Below are 19,667 nucleotides of genomic sequence, written 5' to 3'. Positions count from 1 at the left end.
TGTCTCACAGAGCCCTGCTGCCCTCAGTGATGGAGAAACCAGGGCGATGCTCAGTATGCCCCCTCCTCCAGCAGCTCTGCAATGAATACTTCACACTCACTTGGCCAACACACAGAGGCTTTAAAATGCTTCCATTGCTTTTATGTCACAATAGTCCAATGCTATAAAGATGTAACCATTTCCAATAATCAGAAAATACAGAGATTTGTGAGATCGATCCCACAGAAATCCACTTACCATTTCATAATATTTAGCTCAGGTCATAAAGGCCAGCTGAGTTGGAATGGCAGAATGTTGGCTTTTAGAATTAACCCTGCAGCTAGCTGGTTGAATATGAATACGCTTTCTCATCTATAAGAGGAGAGTGGTTTTAGTCAAAGGTTTATAATGTTCCAAAGGGGCAAGTAACAGATTGCTTTGAAATATGATGAAAGCTAAGGACTTTGTTCATAGGAGGGGGGTGAACAAATGTATATGCATATATACACAGAGTGTTTGGAATGATATTTTCAGAGATTACACAGCTTCCTGAAGCCTAGCTAGAGGTTCTGTTCAGAATTCCCCAATCAGATGGCTTCTCAAATTCTTTCTAGTTCTGCTATGCCATGCACACTGCAGACCAGGGTGTTGCTTACATCCTTAACTATATACACACGTTTCCATCCTCTAAATGTGTTGGTTTGTGGGAGTTATTCTCTTCCCTCTAACCCCATTCCTCTTCCACCAGTTCCTTGAAGAATAAGGACTAATCCCTCACTCATGAGGACTCACACCCAAGCCCAGTGGGTCTCTCAGAGCAGCACTGCCCACACTTTACTGTACACTCAATCACCTGGAGATCTGGGGAAAATGCAGATTCCAATTCAGCAGGTCCCAGGTGGGGCTGTGAGCCTGCATTTCTAACAAGCTCCCAGGGACCACTTCAGTAGATACCAGCTCTCAGCCCCTACCCCAGTTCCCTAAGCTCCCTTCTCAGCCTGAGGGCAGCTCACCATGGTGTTTCTGTGGAGTTCTCTAGTGACCTCTAAAAGGTCTGAAGTTCTTTTAAAACATTCAAATCCATCCTACCCATCCCCAAATCCGAACTGCTTTAAAAGAAAAAACTTCGTGTAATACATCGTGTCACAATAGTGGAAAAACTCTGGATTTTAGAGTATGACAAACCTGGGTTTGAACACCATAGCCTAACAATGTGGTTTTTGGCAAAATGTTTACCTCTCTGAGTTTCATCCCTAAAACTGTCCTGATGAAAGACTTAAAAGAGATAATGCTGGATGCAAACTATTATATATAGGATGGATAAACAACAAGGTCCTATTGTATAGCACAGGGAACTATATTCAATATCCTGTGATAAACCATAATGGAAAAGAATATGAAAAAGAATATATATATTTATAACTGAGTCACTTTGCTGTACAGCAGAAATTAACACATTTTAAATCTTCAATAAAATTTTTTTGAAAGAGATAATGTTAGTAAAGCAACCAGCATCGCCAGTCCTAATGATAACCTTGATTCAGCATCAGCCCTAACATTTCCCGATGGTGCCCCAAGAATACTGGAATACAGAATCCACCGATTCCTCCTGACAAGGTCTAAACTTAGTTATCTTAACATTGACCCCAGATTCCTCCTTGTGTTCCCCATATGACTCCAATGTGCAAAGAAGGAACTATCATGCAAAACAAGAGTGATCTGAGAAGACAAGATTTTTCCTTCACAACTCTGAACTTCTAGGAATAACATAGGGACACTGAGAATCGGTCTTCTCGCATGTGAAGTGATGAAGGCAGAACATATGTCTACAGGGGCTGACAAAGTTTGCCTTAGTTTTCCAGGGTAGACAGACAAACACAATTCTAATAATACTCAAGATTAAACTGATGTACTCCATATGATGGTACTGTTCTCCCAATTCCTGTGTTTCATATTTATTTCTGCATCCCTCCTTTAATTTATCCTGTTGTGAACTGTATAGTCCTCATTATGGATTAATCAAAACAAAACACTTGCGCTTCCCTGGTGGCGCAGCGGTTGAGAGTCCGCCTGCAGATGCAGGGAACATGGGTTTGTGCCCCGCTCCGGGAAGATCCCACATGCCCGTGAGCCATGGCCACTGAGCCTGAGCGTCTGGAGCCTGTGCTCCGCAACAGGAGAGACCACAACAGTGAGAGGCCCGCATACCTCAAAAAAAAAAAACAAAATAAAACACTTAATACATTCTGCTTCCTGTTGTTAAGAATCTTCCCAAAGTATTTCTGTTTACCATCAGGAGGCTATGGATAACCCTGTGAGGTCAGTTAAGGCTAAAAGGTATATATTTGTATCATGCAACAAATATATCAGCTGTAATGTTAAGACAAGTCATACTTAAAGGGCACTAAGAAAGCATGATATTAAAAGGAATATGAAATAAATCTGTTGGAAGAAAATGACCATATGAAGGTGAGCATATCACTTGCCCCTCCCACTCCTCTGCATAAAATCAAGTTTCATACATCACTTTTGCTCAAACTAGCAAATAATTACATACTGTTCTAAATCAGTAAATTAATTCGATTTAGTTTACTGATTAGATCAATATTTTAGTAAGTCAACAATTTTAGCCCAGTAATTCTCACCCCTCACAGTGCATCAAAATCACCTGAAGTTAAACAGAAAGATACTGATATAAGGAATAAAAGGATGAACACACAGGCCACCCACGCCCACCCGCCTAGAGATGATTTAAGTAGGATCGGGTAGAACCCAACCACCAGTATTTTGTAAGCACCCCAGCAGATTCTAATATATAACTAGAGTTAAGAATCACTACTTAGGTCTTCCCTGGTGGAGCAGTGGTTAAGAATCCTCCTGCCAGTGCGGGGGACACGGGTCCGATCCCTGGTCTGGGAAGATCCCACGTGCCGTGGAGCAACTAAACCCGTGTACCACAACTACTGAGCCCGGGCGACACAACTACTGAAGCGGGCATGCCTAGAGCCCGAGCTCCGCAACAAGAGAAGTCACTGCAATGAGAAGCCCGTGCACCACAATGAAGAGTAGCCCCTGCTCACAGCAACTAAAGAAAACCCACGCGCAATGAAGACCCAACGCAGCCTAAATAAATAAATAAATTATTTTTTAAAAAAGGATCACTACTTAGTCTTTGGTTTTTTGTTTGTTTTTTTGTGTGTGTGGTACGCGGGCCTCTCACTGTTGTGGCCTCTCCCGTTGCAGAGCACAGGCTCAGCGGCCATGACTCACGGACCCAGCCGCTCCGCGGCATGTGGGATTTTCGCGGACGGGGGCACGAACCCGTGTCCCCTGCATCGGCAGGCGGACTCTCAACCACTGCGCCACCAGGGAAGCCCAGTCTTTGGTTTTTAAATCACTTTAAGAAAGTACAGACTTAAAACACATACTGAGATTATAGATTATTTCTTTAGTCTTTTCTATACTCTCCAACTTTTCAGTGGTGAACTTGTATTGCTATCAGAAAAAAATTAAGTGAAAAAAAATTTTATAGAAAACCAGCATCCACAAAATGTCAAGCATAAACCTTTAAGATTCAGTATAAAATAGGCTATCATCACAGAAAAATAACCATTATCAAATTCATGAATTCTATAGTTCCGTTGAGAGAATATGTATTTACCACCTTAAGTCTGGAGTATTCAACACACCAGAATCTAATTGGTTGCCCACTGGAATTACCTGCAGAGTTCTAAAAATTCCCCCAGGCCCTAACCATAACCCAGACCAATTAATCAGACCCTCTGGGCTGGGACACGCACAACAGTTTTTTTAATACCCCCAGGTGATTCCAACATGCAACCAAGGCTGGGAACCATTGGCTAAAAGAGTTCATTAATACAAGCCTCTAGAGATAAGCCTCTGCTGAAAGGTATTAAAATTCTGACACTGATATAATTTCAAAAAATGGTCATTTGTGGATATGTATTGATATTCAATTTGCCAAGGAATAAAATAGGACACTAAACAATAAATGTGTGCACTGTTCTCCCTTTAAATTGGGAATAAGTCACCACCTTCTACATTTAAATACAAGAAGTTCTGAGATCACTGTTATAAGTCAGTCACATATGCTGACCAAGAAAGGAATACTGACAAGACAAAATTGGACAAAAAATGTTTTCACAGATTCTACATTTATTCTACCCAAGTAGGTATTATTCTTGGGGTAACTTTGCTACCTAGAAGTCAGAAATGTACTCTCCTGTTGCTTGAGATTCTTAGATGAAAGGCCTAGATGCTCACCGTTTTTCTTGTTTGTAAATCTGAAATAAAAGTGCATCTTCTTAACTTTTAAAGAAGCTGTTTGATTATTCTCTTCATGCACCCCCAGGCCTCCTTTCCACCTCTCTTACTGAGAAAGCTGGTGCTTTTGTTTTGGTGCAGGTCTATTCTGCTTTCTGGGGTAAGAATTACCCTACAGATGACAACTCACTTCTGTGCCTGAAGATTTTCAGACTCAAGCAGCAGAGAATTTTAATAGTATGCAAAATACTGCAACTAAACATCTTTTATTAAGAGGGTTATTTTAACAGGCAAAACCTCCATTTTCAGAGTTGAATAAAATAAACCCATATATAACCAACATGGAAATTCTGGAAAGTATTATTAAATGAATTCAAAAAGTCTAAGAAATTCTTTTAAAGAAATGGGTTTGTCCTTTTCCACTTTGAGGCATTATACATTTGTAATCATCTTTTCTAAAGCACACTAGGACTCTCAGCAAAGTGGGCTTTCCCTTCTCAATCTCAGGAAGGAATGGTTTAGGTGCATTCTTTTGTTCTCCAAGGCAAAAGCATGAGTGAAGGGAAGAAGAGGGTCTGCAGCCAAGGAACTGATGTATTCCACAGCACAAAGATGAAAGGCCAAGAGGCACAGGAAAAGATGCTCAACATCACTGATTATCAGAGAAATGCAATACAATGAGGTGTCACCTCACACCAGTCAGAATGGCCAAAGTCAAAAAACCTACAAACAATAAATGCTGGAGAGGGTGTGGAGAAAAGGGAAACCTCTTGCACTGTTGGTGGGAATGTAAATCGGTACAGCCACTATGGAGAACAGTATGGAGGTCCCTTAAAAAACTAAAAATAGAGCTACCATATGATCCAGCAACCCCACTCCTGGGCAAATATCCAGAGAAAAGCATAATTTGAAAAGATACATGCACCCCAATATTCATTACAGCACTATTTACAATAGCCAGGGCATGGAAGCAACCTAAATGTCTATCAATAGAGGAATGGATAAAGAAGATGTGGTATATAGAGAGAATGGAATATTACTCAGCCATAAAAAAGAATGAAATGTCATTTGCAGCAATGGATGGACCTAGAGATTATCGTACTAAGTGAAGGAATTCAGACAGAGAAAGACAAATATCATGATATAGTTTATATGTGGAATCTAAAAACTTGGTACAAATGAACCTACTTACAAAACAGAAATAGAGTCACAGATGTAGAAAACAAACTTATGGTTACCAAGGTTAGGGGGAGGGATAAATTGGGAGATTGGGATTGACATATACTAACTACTATATATTAAATAGAAAATCAACAAGGACCTACTGTATAGCACAGGGAACTCTACTCAATATTGTGTAATGACCTATATAGGAAAAGAATCTGAAAAAGAGTGGATATATGTATATGTATAACTGATTCACTTTGCTGTACAGCAGAAACTAACACAACATTGTAAATCAACTACACTCCAATAAAAATTAATTTAAAAAAAAAGATTAAAGGCCAAACTTGAGAGTGCAAAAATAATGAAACAGTAGGTGGTTCTTATCTCCACTGTAATTAAGATGAGTATATGCAATGCACTCTACTATGTACTGCAGATACGAGTGAGAACAGTCTCTACTCCCCTGGAACTTAGAAGTACAAGGAGGACAAAAATTAAACTGGTTATCACAAAATTAATTGTTTTATTACAACAGTGATAATACAATGAGGCAGCAATGCAGGGTGATAGAGTATAAAAAGGGAACTGACCCAGTCTGGGAAGTCAGTATAAGCTTCTCTGCAGAGGGGACCCTTATTCTGGTGTCTGAAGGATGGGGTAGCAGCCAGCTAAGCAAAGAAGGGGTAAGTTTTGTGGGCAAGGAACGGGAAGGTCAGTGTAGCTGTGGTGCAAAGAGGGAGGGGAAGCAAAAGATAAGGCTGGCAAGGCAGCCAGGTACTGGTGGGGAAGAGGGAATTCTGCTCCAGACATGCTGAGTCTGAGGACCTGCAGGCATCAGTGGAGCTGTCAGGTAGGAGGATGGACATCTGGGTATGGTGCTAAGCCAGGAATACACTGTTGGGAGCTATCGGCACATAGATGGGAGTTGAAGCTGCTGGAATGGGTGAAAAACACACTAGGCTATGGGCTTTAAATTTTTTAAAAATCTGACTATCCCTTTGAAACCAACAGTTTGCATCTGTAACAAGCCCAAACACACCTGCTGAAAGGAATGAGCCCTAAACATATATAAACTATCACAGGTCCACTGGGATGACTTTTCATGTACACAGTGTAAAGGACCAAACTGGAATTTTTAATCTTTGTTTTGATAGATGGGAGACAAGAGGGTTTTGTGATTACAAATACAATCACTAATAATTATTACTGTGGTCCAAGAAAAAAATCTGGATCTTTTGTATAACTAAATTAAATAATTATGCTGCTCTGGAAGAACCCTGAATCTACCCATGGAAAGACATTTCATCCTCGCATCAATCTCTGTGCATACGTTAGGCACAGAGTAGAAAAGACAACTGGGAAAATGAGAGAGCAGAGGAAAATTAATTATAATTATGGAAATGCAGATTAAAGAACAAAGGCTTAAATTTGTAACACAGGTCTAAGGGGACATAATGCTCTTATGTAACCACTTAAAACGTGAGAAGTCTGCAAATCTGAAGGAAAAGTTGACTCTTTATTAGATATATTTCTTCTAACTTAGTAACCAGAAAATTGGTATTCCCAAGCATAAGGAATAAAATAATCAAGGGCCCTTCTGCTTGACTGGACTCCCAATGGCCACAGGTTTGAGAGAATTTGAGAGTCTATCGGGAAAGGCCAGCCAAGGTTATCACTTAACACAACAGGCTTGTTTCAAACAACGACTAAAGCTAAAGCTTCAGAGACTGACCACTGTTAACTTCTCATCCATCTGGGCTTCCCAGGTATCCAGATCTTCAATTTGTCATTTTGCTATGCATTCCACCGGGATCTTTTTACGCCCTCCATCGTTACAGAATGTGAATGACCTCAACACGGAAAGCATGACAAAAGAGAACACAGTGGGTTCTCTTTTGTCAGCAAAATCCCATCAAATTAGATTCCCGATGGGGAAAAGAGGCCGAGACATCTCACCATGGATTTTTATAAATCTAGATCGTTGTTTGGCTCTGATCGATCCAGCTACACAACCTTGCAAGAAGCAAGCACAATAAAGAACACTAGTACCTTTGGGGAAAGGAAGTCTCTCTAATCCAAAATGTTCATGGACAAGGACCAGCCTGGAGTGGCTCTAGAGAGGTCCAAGGAGAACTGTCAGGGGTGAAGAGGGTGGGATTCCATCCATTCAAAATCACATGACCTGAGCCCCTGTTATGTGCACAGCCTAGGCACCTGGAGTGGCACAAACAGTACTCTGAGGATTAAAATTGGAGCACCCCTCATTCCCAGAGACAAGCAGGGGAAGGGCTACAAAAGAATAATTCAGAGGCTTCCTAAGGCTTGTGGGAGTAGCCCCCATAACAGCGTGAGTAGGTCTGGGAGGAAGACAGGAACAGCTTCATAACCAGCCCATCCTCCACAGCCTGCGGCAGCCTGCAGAACTCCACGTGCAGAAACATGGAGATAAGAGAAAAGGCAGGGACCAGGCAGCTGCCCAAGAGTCCTCAGGGCAAGGGCAGCCAGGCTTCAGCCAGAGGGAATGAGAAATGGACAATGGGTGGGGCTGAAGGGAGACAGTGGGTCCTCTCTGCAGAGTCCTTGGTGACAGAGGGGTCAGGGTGAAACCAAACATCCACAGAAGAGAGAACAGGAGAGAGAGTCTTGATCATCTCACTGCCACTAACATACAAACTGGCCGGAGTGAAGCTCAAAGACCTTTGCTTTCCCCCATCTCTCTTCCTTGTACCAAAATCTGAGGATCTAGGCCTTGAATTCCTCTTCAAGGAGAAGAACTATAGCAGAGCCAAATGAACGCCCCCCCTCACCCCTGACAGACAGGTCAGGCCCACGCTGCAGGTAAGGGAGAAGATGGGATTTAGATGAGTTTGAGATTAACCTTTTAAACTGGATTTGACCCTCAGTAACCAAAAGTAGCCAGAAAGTAATAGAATCTGCCCAAGATGTTGCAAAGAGTATTTTTAAAAGTAGTAACTGGTGAAAAATAAAACAATTTTGTTTATATGCTACACTAAGTTGAGAATGTTCAATAAGCCAGTTTGGTCATCATGGAGAAAGACCAAAAAAAGAAAAAAAAAGGAAATGAACTTTGGATTTTGATATAAATAGCATTTCACTGAGACTTTCCTTGACAATTTTCTGTCTCCAAGGGATGAAGGAAGAACACACGTTACCAAAAAGTTATAGAATAAGATTGTTTCATACTAGCTCACGTTAAAGTTTGTGTTCTAACTGGATATAAGTATCTACTTTTGCAAGGCCTGAATGGCTGGCTCTAATTTGTCTCAGGCAAGGGAAGAAGTACATAAATCAATTTGGTCAGTTAATTCACAGCAAATTCCCCAGCTGGCCTCTGTTTACAAGTGGCCTGAGGTGGGGAAGTGGAGAAACAAGCATTTCTCGAAATTTTACCACTTAGGAAGAAGTTTAGAGGTCATTTGTCCTAAATTGAAGCATTTTGCTGACATGGAAACTTAGTCCCAAAGGAACAACTCATCCAAAGCAGCCCAGAGGGAGGGTGGCCCCTGCAAGATGCCACACCTGGGACAGGCCTTGCTCCCTTTGCTGAGCCTTCACTGCCTCTGGCATGTTCACGAGATGCCCCTGAACATCACAGACCTGAAAGTATACCTGCCCTCTGTGCTTTCTGCCTGGTGGCCATGGAAGGGGGAGGGGGAGACTTGAGTGTGGGGCTAAAGAGGAATCTTCTGGGCAAGGCTGCTTCCAGAATTAGTTCTATTACATCATTTAAATGACTCAAGTACATTCTCTCCCTTTAAGGCCTATCTTTTTTTTTTTTTGTACTTTCTCTCAACTGTCTTTGAAATTTTTTCCATTCACTGCTTCCTCTAAGAGATAATACTTTTGATCTTAATGATGGTCACAATATCTTGACTATCATTGCATTAGCAGGAATTCTCTGTGTGCTGGTGTTTTTCTGGACCTAGAAGAGGATGTATATACAGTCATTGGCTGGAAAAGCTAGGGTCTGACTCAGTTAAGAAATGACACTCTGATAAAAAAATCCAGTAATGCCCCAAACCGCTAAAGCAGACAGGCTGCCAAAGTCATACCTTGCTAATAAACTGGCCTAAATGAATGAGAACCGAAATTCATGCCTGCGTAATTTCATTCTCCTTTCATATTTACCAGGCCGGATCTGGCATTCTTCTTTTTTACAATGAGGATGGAATTCCAGTGAGAACTTCTCCACTCTTCTTTGAGTATAATGACGTTTGTCCTGAAAGCTTGTCAGTCCTAGCTACTGGTCCCTCCATGTTTGGGAGGGACTCAAGAACAACCCTACACACACACACACACACACACACACACACACACACACACACACACGAGGGACTCAAGAACAACCTACACACACACACACACACACACACACACACACGAGGGACTCAAGAACAACCTACACACACACACACACACACACACACACACACGAGGGACTCAAGAACAACCATACACACACACACACACACACACACGAGGGACTCAAGAACAACCTACACACACACACACACGAGGGACTCAAGAACAACCCTACACACACACACACACGAGGGACTCAAGAACAACCTACACACACACACACACACACACGAGGGACTCAAGAACAACCCTACACACACACACACACACACACACACAAAGGGAAATGCAGCTTTTTGCCAGTGCAAAGGTAACTACAAAGTTTACAATCAAACAAGAATCTTCCTCCCCTTCATTGCCATCTTGTCAGCCCTCTCTTCCCATGTTCTGGCCTGTAGGACACTCCCGTTCACCACACATCCTGTTTGACTACACAGAGACCACAATGTTGCTGCTAGAAGGGAACTTTGGAATCTGGAAAAACCCTCATTTTAGAAAGAGGGAAACTGAGGGTCACCTAGGTGACAAAGGCTACACAAGTGAGTCATAAAAATGGAGCTAGAACTAGTGTCTGGGATCCAATTCAAACCTACTTTGCTTTACAAACTGGCAGTCCAGTTTCTGTCCTACATCACCAATTAGGCCTCTGGCCAGGAAGGGGAGGCTGGCTAAAAACTAATTATTTAATAAGCTAATTAGTTTGATTAGAAGTTTTTTGTGAGGCAAAGTCAAAGTACATATAAAGCACTTTTTAAAAAACATACTACATAAATATTTAATACCAGAACTATCCTTAATTTTATCCCTAGATAGTAAGAGACACTCAATTCAATTCAAAACGTTTCTAGTCTAGATTTGTCTTGGTCATTCAGAAACATTCATATAACAACATGAGAGCAACAGAAATAAATTTCAATATAGTAAGTAGGGGTGATACCATATAACTTACAGGAAAGCAACATCACAATTTTTTCAACATCACAATTATAACTAGCAATGCATGAAAACAAAAATTAAGTCACCTCCAAGTAGGAACTCAAATGTTTGAAAAAAGCTTATGTGCATTAGAAATTGGATATATATAAATTGTAAATACACTGATAGCAGGTTTAAGAATGTGTGTCCCAGGTCAGAAAAAAATGCTGCAATTCACGACAGCCAAGAGAAAGAGCTGAGGGTACAGGTAATTTTCAAATAAAAATAATTCATGAAAATATAAGCCATTAAAGCAAGGTTCATACTACACAAATTATTCTTTGCCCAAGTTTTTTCTCTATATCAAACATGTTAAAACAAAAGCCAACTAGAGAAAACCTCTAGCAATTGGCTTCTTTGATAGGCTCAAAATCCCTTTGGATTCAAGATTCCCTAAAAATCTGGGCAAAGGCCAGGACAAGTGGGAAATACAAAAACAGCTCATCATAATGCCTACCAGGGGTCCTCTCCTGACTGACACAGAATTGTCAATTCAATCAGCTCATTTCTGTTGCCTAGTACCCACCGTTTCCTACCTTTTCCAGGTATTCCATTCCTACATCAGGACTGTTGCGAAGATGAGAGGAGATAAAAGACCGGGTAGAAACATACAATTAGTGTTATTCTGTTACTCCAATTTGGGTTGGGAGATTGTGGGTAATTTTCTACATTGTTTCCAATGAGAACCTACCTCCTCTATACTCAGAAAGGGAGGCTATGAATGTGCTTTATGAACTGTGAAACAGTATACAAATATTACATTTTTATTTTTACTTTTATTGACCCCCTACTGCCCACCTAGTCCTCTTTTTAAGGTGGTTCCTTTCTCCTGGGAATACTGCTTAAGTCTGGCTAGCACAATTTGCACATCTGAGTCTGCATATTCTAAAAGTCTATTATCTTGCAGAGGAAATGGTTCTTTTCTGTTTATAATGAAGGTGTTTTGTTTCTTTTCGTTTGGCTTGATTTGGTTATGTAAGGAGAGTTACCAGCAGACCAGGAGAATCCCCTCTAAAAGAAATCTGACCTTTCTAACTCAACATGTCCTGTCTTTTCTCATAAATGTTCAGAAATCATCTACAAAGATGTTATCACTAGTGCCCCCTTGGCTTAAAATATACCAAGACTCCTCACAATCCTCCATAAAGTTAAATAAATTCCTGTCTTCACAGACATTACTTTTCTGCAGAAGTAAATACAGTGGAAGAGCAGAGGCATCGTTCTTTCCTGAATTACATATCCTTTGGCGTAGAGATCCAAAATGACATTTTAACTACCAGAAATACTTAAAGCTACTGCTTTATTATAAATGAACAGAATCATAATTCTCACTGGCTTTAGTCCTTTTAATCTTGGGACGATGTTATATCTCTAAATCTTCTCAAATGAGTAATTCTTCAACGTAAGTAACCAAGTCATATTTTAAGTATTCTACTGCCCTCTTGTGAATCTCGTGTTCAGAGACAAGATAGCTCACAAAATACATACAGCAACTGTAATTCTCAGAAATACTTCAATGGAATCTCAGAGACTAGAACTAGGAAGAACCTAAAAAATCATCGAGACCAGTACACTCATTTCACAGACGAGAAAACTGAGATCCCGAAGGATTATATAACGTAGTCAAGATCAGACATGGCTAGTTAATAGCAGAGCGAATACTGTTGAATAGAACTTAAACCTCTCAGAGTGTTAATTTTTCTATTAAAATGGAGGTGCAGCCTGGAAAAAAAATAGTGGGGTTTTGGAGTTAAGCAGACACGAGTTTGATTTTAGATCACCACTTCAACAACCTCCCCAAACCTCTGTTTCCCCATCCATAAAATGGGATGAATAATAACTATCGCAAAGGTGTTGAAAGGATTCAATAGGATCATGTTCCTCAAGCCCTCAGCAAAACTATCAGCAATACAGTAATTCACTAAGTGGTAACACAGTTTTAACAATACATAGGAAATTGTTTTTAAGTTGTTATAGCCTTTGAGATCTCTGGACAAAGGTATTCTAAAATAATGAATAAATAAAATCTGAACTTTTTCAAAATTGGCACAAAACTTGGAAAAAATAAAGCTAATTTTTCTAACTCCTGTGTTTCTTTATCATATTTCTTCTTCTTTTTTTTTTAATACAAGTAAATTTGTAACAGAAAGCACCACACAGCAAACACTGTGTGAGAGATGAAGCAACGAACAGGGCCCTTAGATGAGGTTCACAGGAAAACAAAGCAGAACTCAGTGCCAGCGTGTTAAGTCACCATATCTTAGTCTCCTTTGCTAAGAGGCTGTCGCCGCTGCAATGCCAAGAGAGCCAGCCTGGAAGGGTAGAGGCTAGAATTTTAGATCTGACCTTGCTAATAGCTGACTATGCCAACTTGGGCTGGTCATTTCATCTCTGCTTCCCTTTCTTGACCTGTAAATGAAGTCATCCTCTACGGAGTAAAGTCCGATAGTGAGGTGGCATAATGAACGTGAAAAAACATTGTAAGATGTGCTTTAACAAAGTAAGTAGGGTTAAGTTTGTTATCTTAAACTTAATCTAAAGCAATAAAAAAACAGTAAGTCTGCACTAAATTGGGGAAGAAAAACCAAACTTAGAAAGTTGAAGGTAGCTTAGATCAAGGATTCCGTTCGGTAGCACTCCACTTCTCATGAAATCTCTCTTCCCTCTACAATTCCACCAGCTCTTAATGGAGATTACTCCAAAAATTCTGCCAACACATGAATCTCTGACTCTAAGTAAATTTCACTCAAGGGCACCCTGATATCAGGATTGACAGAGCTTATCCCTGGCTGTATAACACAAAACAAATATGCCAGCAGGGTAAAGGCAATTCATCTTAGTTTGCCATGAAAATGACTAATGTTGATTATTCTCTGATTTACAGCTGCAGTCATCCAACCTGATCGTTATGGTTAAGTGCCCTCACCTGCTCTGTTTTTATATGGCACCTGATAGAAGGCACACACCATGCTGGTTATAAGCCCTGATTGATGATCCACCGATATTAACCGAGAACTACCTAATGGGTCTAGCTCCCCCAATTTCAAACATCGGAAAGGGATATTACTGGAGTTGACAGTGTAGTAGAAGAGGAAAGGCACTGACATAAACTAACCTGAGAGGTAGAAAGTAACGATGCTGTTATGGCTGCTGAGGGGTGGCACACAGCTTGCAACTCTGCAGAATGAGTCCAGTGGGGATTCTTGGGTAATTTTTCAGCAACAAGTTAACTCAGGCTCTTGGTTCAACCCAACAATCATACCACATTTGCATCCAGAGTGCTGGAATAAAAGTGCTCTCAGAAACAAAAGATCCGCCTACAGGAGTAGAAAAGGCAACTCACCGTGAAACAGACTGTTGTCCACCAGAAAATGCCTGCGGTACTGCACACAGTTCCTTTTCTCCAAGTTCCAGTAACTCATTGTCAGAAGATTTCTGGCACAGCATCAAAACAAAATTGCTCTGTCAAGGGAAAAGGAAGGAGACAAAAATGAAGAAGGCGGAAGCCACACGCTCACGCTGGCCGCCTGACACCATTAGTCCCCGGGCCTTAGCGGGCAGCACGCAGGCCTCACACCTTCCCCACGTGGGGAGCTGGAATGCCCCAGGGCCCAAGAAATTCCCCACAAGTCTTCCCACTGGATAGAAGGTCACTTAACATACCACAACAGGAGCTTTTTCTAATAGCACCTGAAGGGGCTCAAAGTTACCGTTGTCCTGGGGGGGAAAAAATCAATCCACCAATGGAGAACAAGTTTCAGAACTGGTTTATGTGCTCCAGGCTTCGCCCGCACTCAGCCAGGACTCAAACCAGTCAATGCTGGTAGCTTTTCAGGAAATCTCAGTTGCAGGCGGGGAGGGGACTAACAGGAGGGTGACTGACATTCCCAGTTTCCGACTTTTGTGTCAGCACCAGTCTGGTGGACTGCGTGCCTGACCAATCCAGGGAAATCTTGGAAATTATAATGGCATCCATGTAGCCATGGGCCAGGCAAACACAGCAACAAAGGCTGCCTCCCTCTCTTGGACTCACTGTGGGTGCCCATTTAGGGCCCCTAGGGCCTGCCTCTGCCCCCTGTAACCAGAGCCGGGTGAACAAGCAGTGGGCCTGCTCCTCCAGAAGGCTTGCCCCTCCACGGACAGAGAAACACAGTGCTAACCAGAGCAAGGACTTGAAAAGCAGAGATGCCAGCTGATGAATTAGACTCCTCCAAAAGCTGGTGTGCATAACCCCAAACAAGGCTCCCTTTGTTCACAGGATCTGGCTAAAGCAACTTTTCAGAATTCCATCTTCTTTTCTGGTCACAGAATAAAGCCAGGCAAAACCAAGCAAGGCTGGCATGAAGGAAAATCCACAGGTGGGAAACAATTTGTCATCTGTCCTATTAAAGCAATCTAGACTTTTGTGAAGGCACTCCAGGATGGAGTCAGTACTGAAAACAACAAATGATCAGAGCTGTGCCTATTCGTTAATGGAACCACAATTGGTGTAGGTTCCTAAAGCTTCTGCCAGAGCTTCTCCTTGGCTCCCTAAGCCTCATTCTTCCACCCTCCCCTACCTGTAACCTATCCTACCTTTTCTCAGGCTCCAGGAGACCTGACCCCCACTTCTTCTTACCCCACCCCCACCTGGCTAAATCTGGCTGCTTCTCCCACTCCCTGGGGCTGAGGGTGAGTCCCATCACGCCAAGATACAATCACTCACGGAAAAAACTGTAAAATAAGATAGAAAACAGGTGATTATGGAGACAACCCTCTCTGCCCCCTCCCCACCCAGTATTCCATACTACAAGGATTTCTCTCAAAAAGTATTTTAGGTATACAGTTAGATATGCTCAGTTTTAAAAAAACTCAATACTGAAACTCGAAAAAAATTTTTTCATTGAAAATCCCCTCTTCCCTCATTTCATGTCTCTCTCCTGGAATGACCACTTTTGCTTGGTGTGAATCATTCCAGTCTTTTTTATGCATTTATTTATACATGTATTCGATTTTGAAGACACGTTTTTAATAAGAATACCTTTTTTCAAGAATTGGAAATAATTTTCAGTAATATCAGTAGTAACTATTTCCTACAAAAGTATATTCATGATTTATATTAGAAATATTTTACAAAGAAAAATATTTTAGGTTACACAGAATTAAGGAGAACTGTCTGTATTCATGCTAACTTTTCCTTAGTAACTTGATCTTATGGTTTCATGTGTCATTCTTCTTTTTTTTAACATCTTTATTGGAGTATAATTTATTTACAATGGTGTGTTAGTTTCTGCTGTACAACAAAGTGAATCAGCTATATGTATACATATATCCCCATATCCCCTCCCTCTTGTGTCTCCCTCCCAGCCTCCCTATCTCACCCCTCTAGGTGGTCACAAAGCACCAGCTGATCTCCCTGTGCTATGCAGGTGCTTCCCACTAGCTAGCTATTTTACATTTGGTAGTGTATATATGTCATTGTTACTCTCTCACTTTGTCCCAGCTTACCCTTCCCCCTCCCCGTGTCCTCAAGTCCATTCTCTACGTCTGCGTCTTTATTCCTGTCCTGCCCCTAGGTTCATCAGAACCATTTTTTTTTTTAGATTCCATATATATATATATATAGATAGATATGTTAGCATACGGTATTTGTTTTCCTCTTTCTGACTTACTTCACTCTGTATGACAGACTCTAGGTCCATCCACCTCACGACAAATAACTCAATTTCGTTTCTTTGTATGGCTGAGTAATATTCCATTGTATATATGTGCCACATCTTCTTTATCCATTCATCTGTCGATGGACACTTAGGTTGCTTCTCATGTGTCATTCTTTATTTTGCCCTCTCTGTTCATTCTCAATCCAAGGAAGGTTAGCGGAATCAGAAGATGAAAGAATAAGGTGCTTTTGTGTATAGTCAACAAAACACAAGCACATACCTGACTCTCATTTGGCCCTTCCTTTTAACCAGATGAAAGGAGAGAAGAGGATGTTAGAGTCTGTGACTCACCCATGCTGCTAGGAAAAAGCAGCAGTGGGACTTGAAATCGTACCTTTGGATTACAAACTCTTCTGGGTAGGTGTTTTTAAGAAGAGGGGACTCAGTTTAAATGGTTGAACTAGAACACAAAGGTATATGTAATTGAACCCTATGGTCTCCAGGCTGTGTGCCCCCTATTTTGGTTAATCATGGGCATGTCTTACCTCCCCTGGCATCTGTTTGCTGCTGAAGGGCAGACAGTAAGCCACCCCTGGGTGCCAGACCTGAGCTGGGCACACACTACAGGCCCTCGGTAAACGTCAGTGACGTCCTCTTTCTATGCCGCATTTCCTGGATTCCCTCCAGTATGAGACTGAAGGAAGGAAGTGCCCACTCTGGCCTCCAGAATCACAGCAAATGATTTCAAAATTGAGAGATACCGGAGGTGGAGGTAATGAATGGAGTCAGTAGGGCTGAGGCAGGGGAAGAGACAGCTGTGCAACAAAGCCAATCTCAGCCACAACCAGATTTAGATGAACCAGCGGCCCAGCACTCACTAAGGGGAAGCAACTGAAAGGGACCTTAGAAACGAGCTCAAACCCCACATGGTGCAGCCAGAAGGAAACTGAGGCCCAGAAAGTAGGTGTAACTTGCAAGATAGCACTGCTAGGTAGCTATTCGAGAAAGCTGGCAGGAACCCCAGGCTCAGCAGTACCAAAGCAGGAATCTTTTGAGTGTTTCATGATCCCATTTGTGTGAACATAATGGGTGAAAATATCCACTAAAATATACTTTCATTGATTTAATATTTGCTATTTAATATATGTTACATTTGGAACTCTTTATAGAACATACAGATCCCCAATCCTTGTAAATTAATAACTGACAGTGACTACGGAACATCGGGTAGAGAAACAACTCATTATTAAGACTAGTTTCAAATTCTGCCTTCAGAACAAGGTTAATATGAACTTTTTTCGTGGATGGTAAAGTTATAGGAAATGTTATATGTATGTATTTTACTTATCTTTAACAATTTCTTTTTATCCATTTTTAGAACTTGAAACATGCAGAAAAGCTAAAAAACAAAAAACAAAAAACTTATATAGTGATATCACTTACCACCCAAAGACAACTACCATGGATACTGTGGTCTTTTTTTTTAAACAAACTAGATCCTATTAATTTGAAGCCTTTTTTCTTTTCATATAACTTACTAATATATGGTGACATTCTAGCCATATCAATAAACATACTTCTACAGAATACATATGTGATTTGAAAAAGTGTAATCAGCTCTACTCAAAACCTCCAAACTCCAAAAACTCTAAAGCAGCAACAAGAAATAAAAGAAGACAAGCAAGTATGCAGAGGATTCATCAGATGAACTAAAAATATCTAAAAAGTTGAAATGTTCCTAAGCCCATTTTTTAAAAATTTTATTTATTTATTTTTGACTGTGTTGGGTCCTCATTGCTGCGCATGGGCTTTCTTCTACTTGCGGAGAGCAGGGTCCACTCCTTGCCACGGTGCCCGGGTTGCTCACTATGGTGGCCTCTCCCACCGTGGAGCACGGGCTCCAGGCGCGTGGGCCCCAGCAGCCGTGGCACACAGGCTCAGCAGCTGCAGCTCGCAGGCTCCAGAGCACAGGTTCAGCAGCTGTGGTGCACGGGCCTAGCCACTCCACAGCATGTAGGATCTTCCTGGACCAGGGCCTGAACCCTTGTCCCCTGCATTGGCAGGCGAACTCCCAACCACTGCACCACCAGGGAAGCCCCCTTAAGCCCATTTTATAAGCGATTAGTAACTTTTATAACATTCCACATTTCTTTATTTTTGCCATTTTTTTCTATAGATACATGACCAAAGTTGCCAGTGTCAAACTACAGACCAGACATAAACCTGTGGTGGCAGGACACCATGAAGAAAGAAAATATTAGAAATTCGAGGACACTTTTCACTAAGAAAAGCAGGAACAATTTTGATTAATAAGCATTTGTCAATGCGTTTAAAATGCCACAAAAGAAAGAGAAATCCTTCACAGCAACACCCACTCATTTTAACTAAAGCCCCCTAAGAAAAAACACACAATGGCAGCCACCTACTGGTTGTTCCCCTGCTTCCTCTGGTTTTCCTCTAGGCAACACCTTCTCCCACTTTCTTTCCATGAGACTTAGCTGGTGTCAACTCCATCCCTATTCAGGTGAGGACGTGGTTTAGGTCTGACAAAGCTGAGCACTGCCTCCCCCAGGCCATACTAGTACAGATGGTGCACATAGCCCACCTAATTCAGACCACTGAGAGTCAGGCATGGATGTCTGTCTGAACTGTTGGAGAAAAGAAATTTTCTTTTCTGTTGGACTCAAGGTTGTGAGGCTGTGAAGTTGTGAAGCCTAGAAACCTACAACTCCTGGCAGCCATCTTGTTACTACAAGAGAAGAAAAAATCTATGTGGGACTGGATTCAACCCAGAGGAATGAAGATAAACTTGGTCCTACTGATATCATTTAAGGCACACCTGAAGCCAGATCTCTCCCTGTACTTTTTAGTTAAATGAGCCAGTACATTCCCTTCCTTGCTTTGTTTAGTTTTGTTTAAACCATATTGAGCTGGGTTTACTGTCACTTGCAACCAAAGAGTTCTGACTGATGAAATGTGTCAGCAAATCAGAGTAAAGAGAGCCCACAGGGCAGTCATGAGCTCTCTTTTTTGGTTTCATCTCTAACAGTTGACTCACTGGGGGACCTTGGGCCAGGTTTTTTAGCTGGTCCTCTGAGTTTCAAAATATGACTCCCTATTTACTTGGGCTTTCCCTAGGGATATGCCGCATTCAAGTCCTTTGTTTTGGTAGTAAAGGATTCCCTCACACCCCTTGAAGGTGTATTTAAGCAGAGCAAACCCTGAAATCTTTTCTTCTTT

The 19,667-nt window shown here is 41.5% G+C and overlaps 1 protein-coding gene across 1 annotated transcript in view; it reads right to left on the bottom strand.

Annotated features, from left to right (window-relative positions):
• Positions 1-19,667, bottom strand: part of PLCH1 (phospholipase C eta 1) — a 240,005-nt gene that overhangs the window by 198,471 nt on the left and 21,867 nt on the right. The window contains exon 2 of the mRNA XM_027113638.1: positions 14,132-14,250. Within this exon, the coding sequence (XP_026969439.1) occupies positions 14,132-14,210 (79 nt within the window). The 5' untranslated portion in view covers positions 14,211-14,250. The remainder of the gene's footprint in view (positions 1-14,131; positions 14,251-19,667) is intronic.

This window comes from Aethalodelphis obliquidens, unplaced genomic scaffold (genome assembly GCF_003676395.1).
Source record: "Aethalodelphis obliquidens isolate GAN/ISIS:26980383/991018 unplaced genomic scaffold, ASM367639v1 scaffold1, whole genome shotgun sequence".
Taxonomy (NCBI): Eukaryota; Metazoa; Chordata; class Mammalia; order Artiodactyla; family Delphinidae; genus Aethalodelphis; species Aethalodelphis obliquidens.
This window is presented reverse-complemented; position numbering and strand designations above follow the sequence as displayed.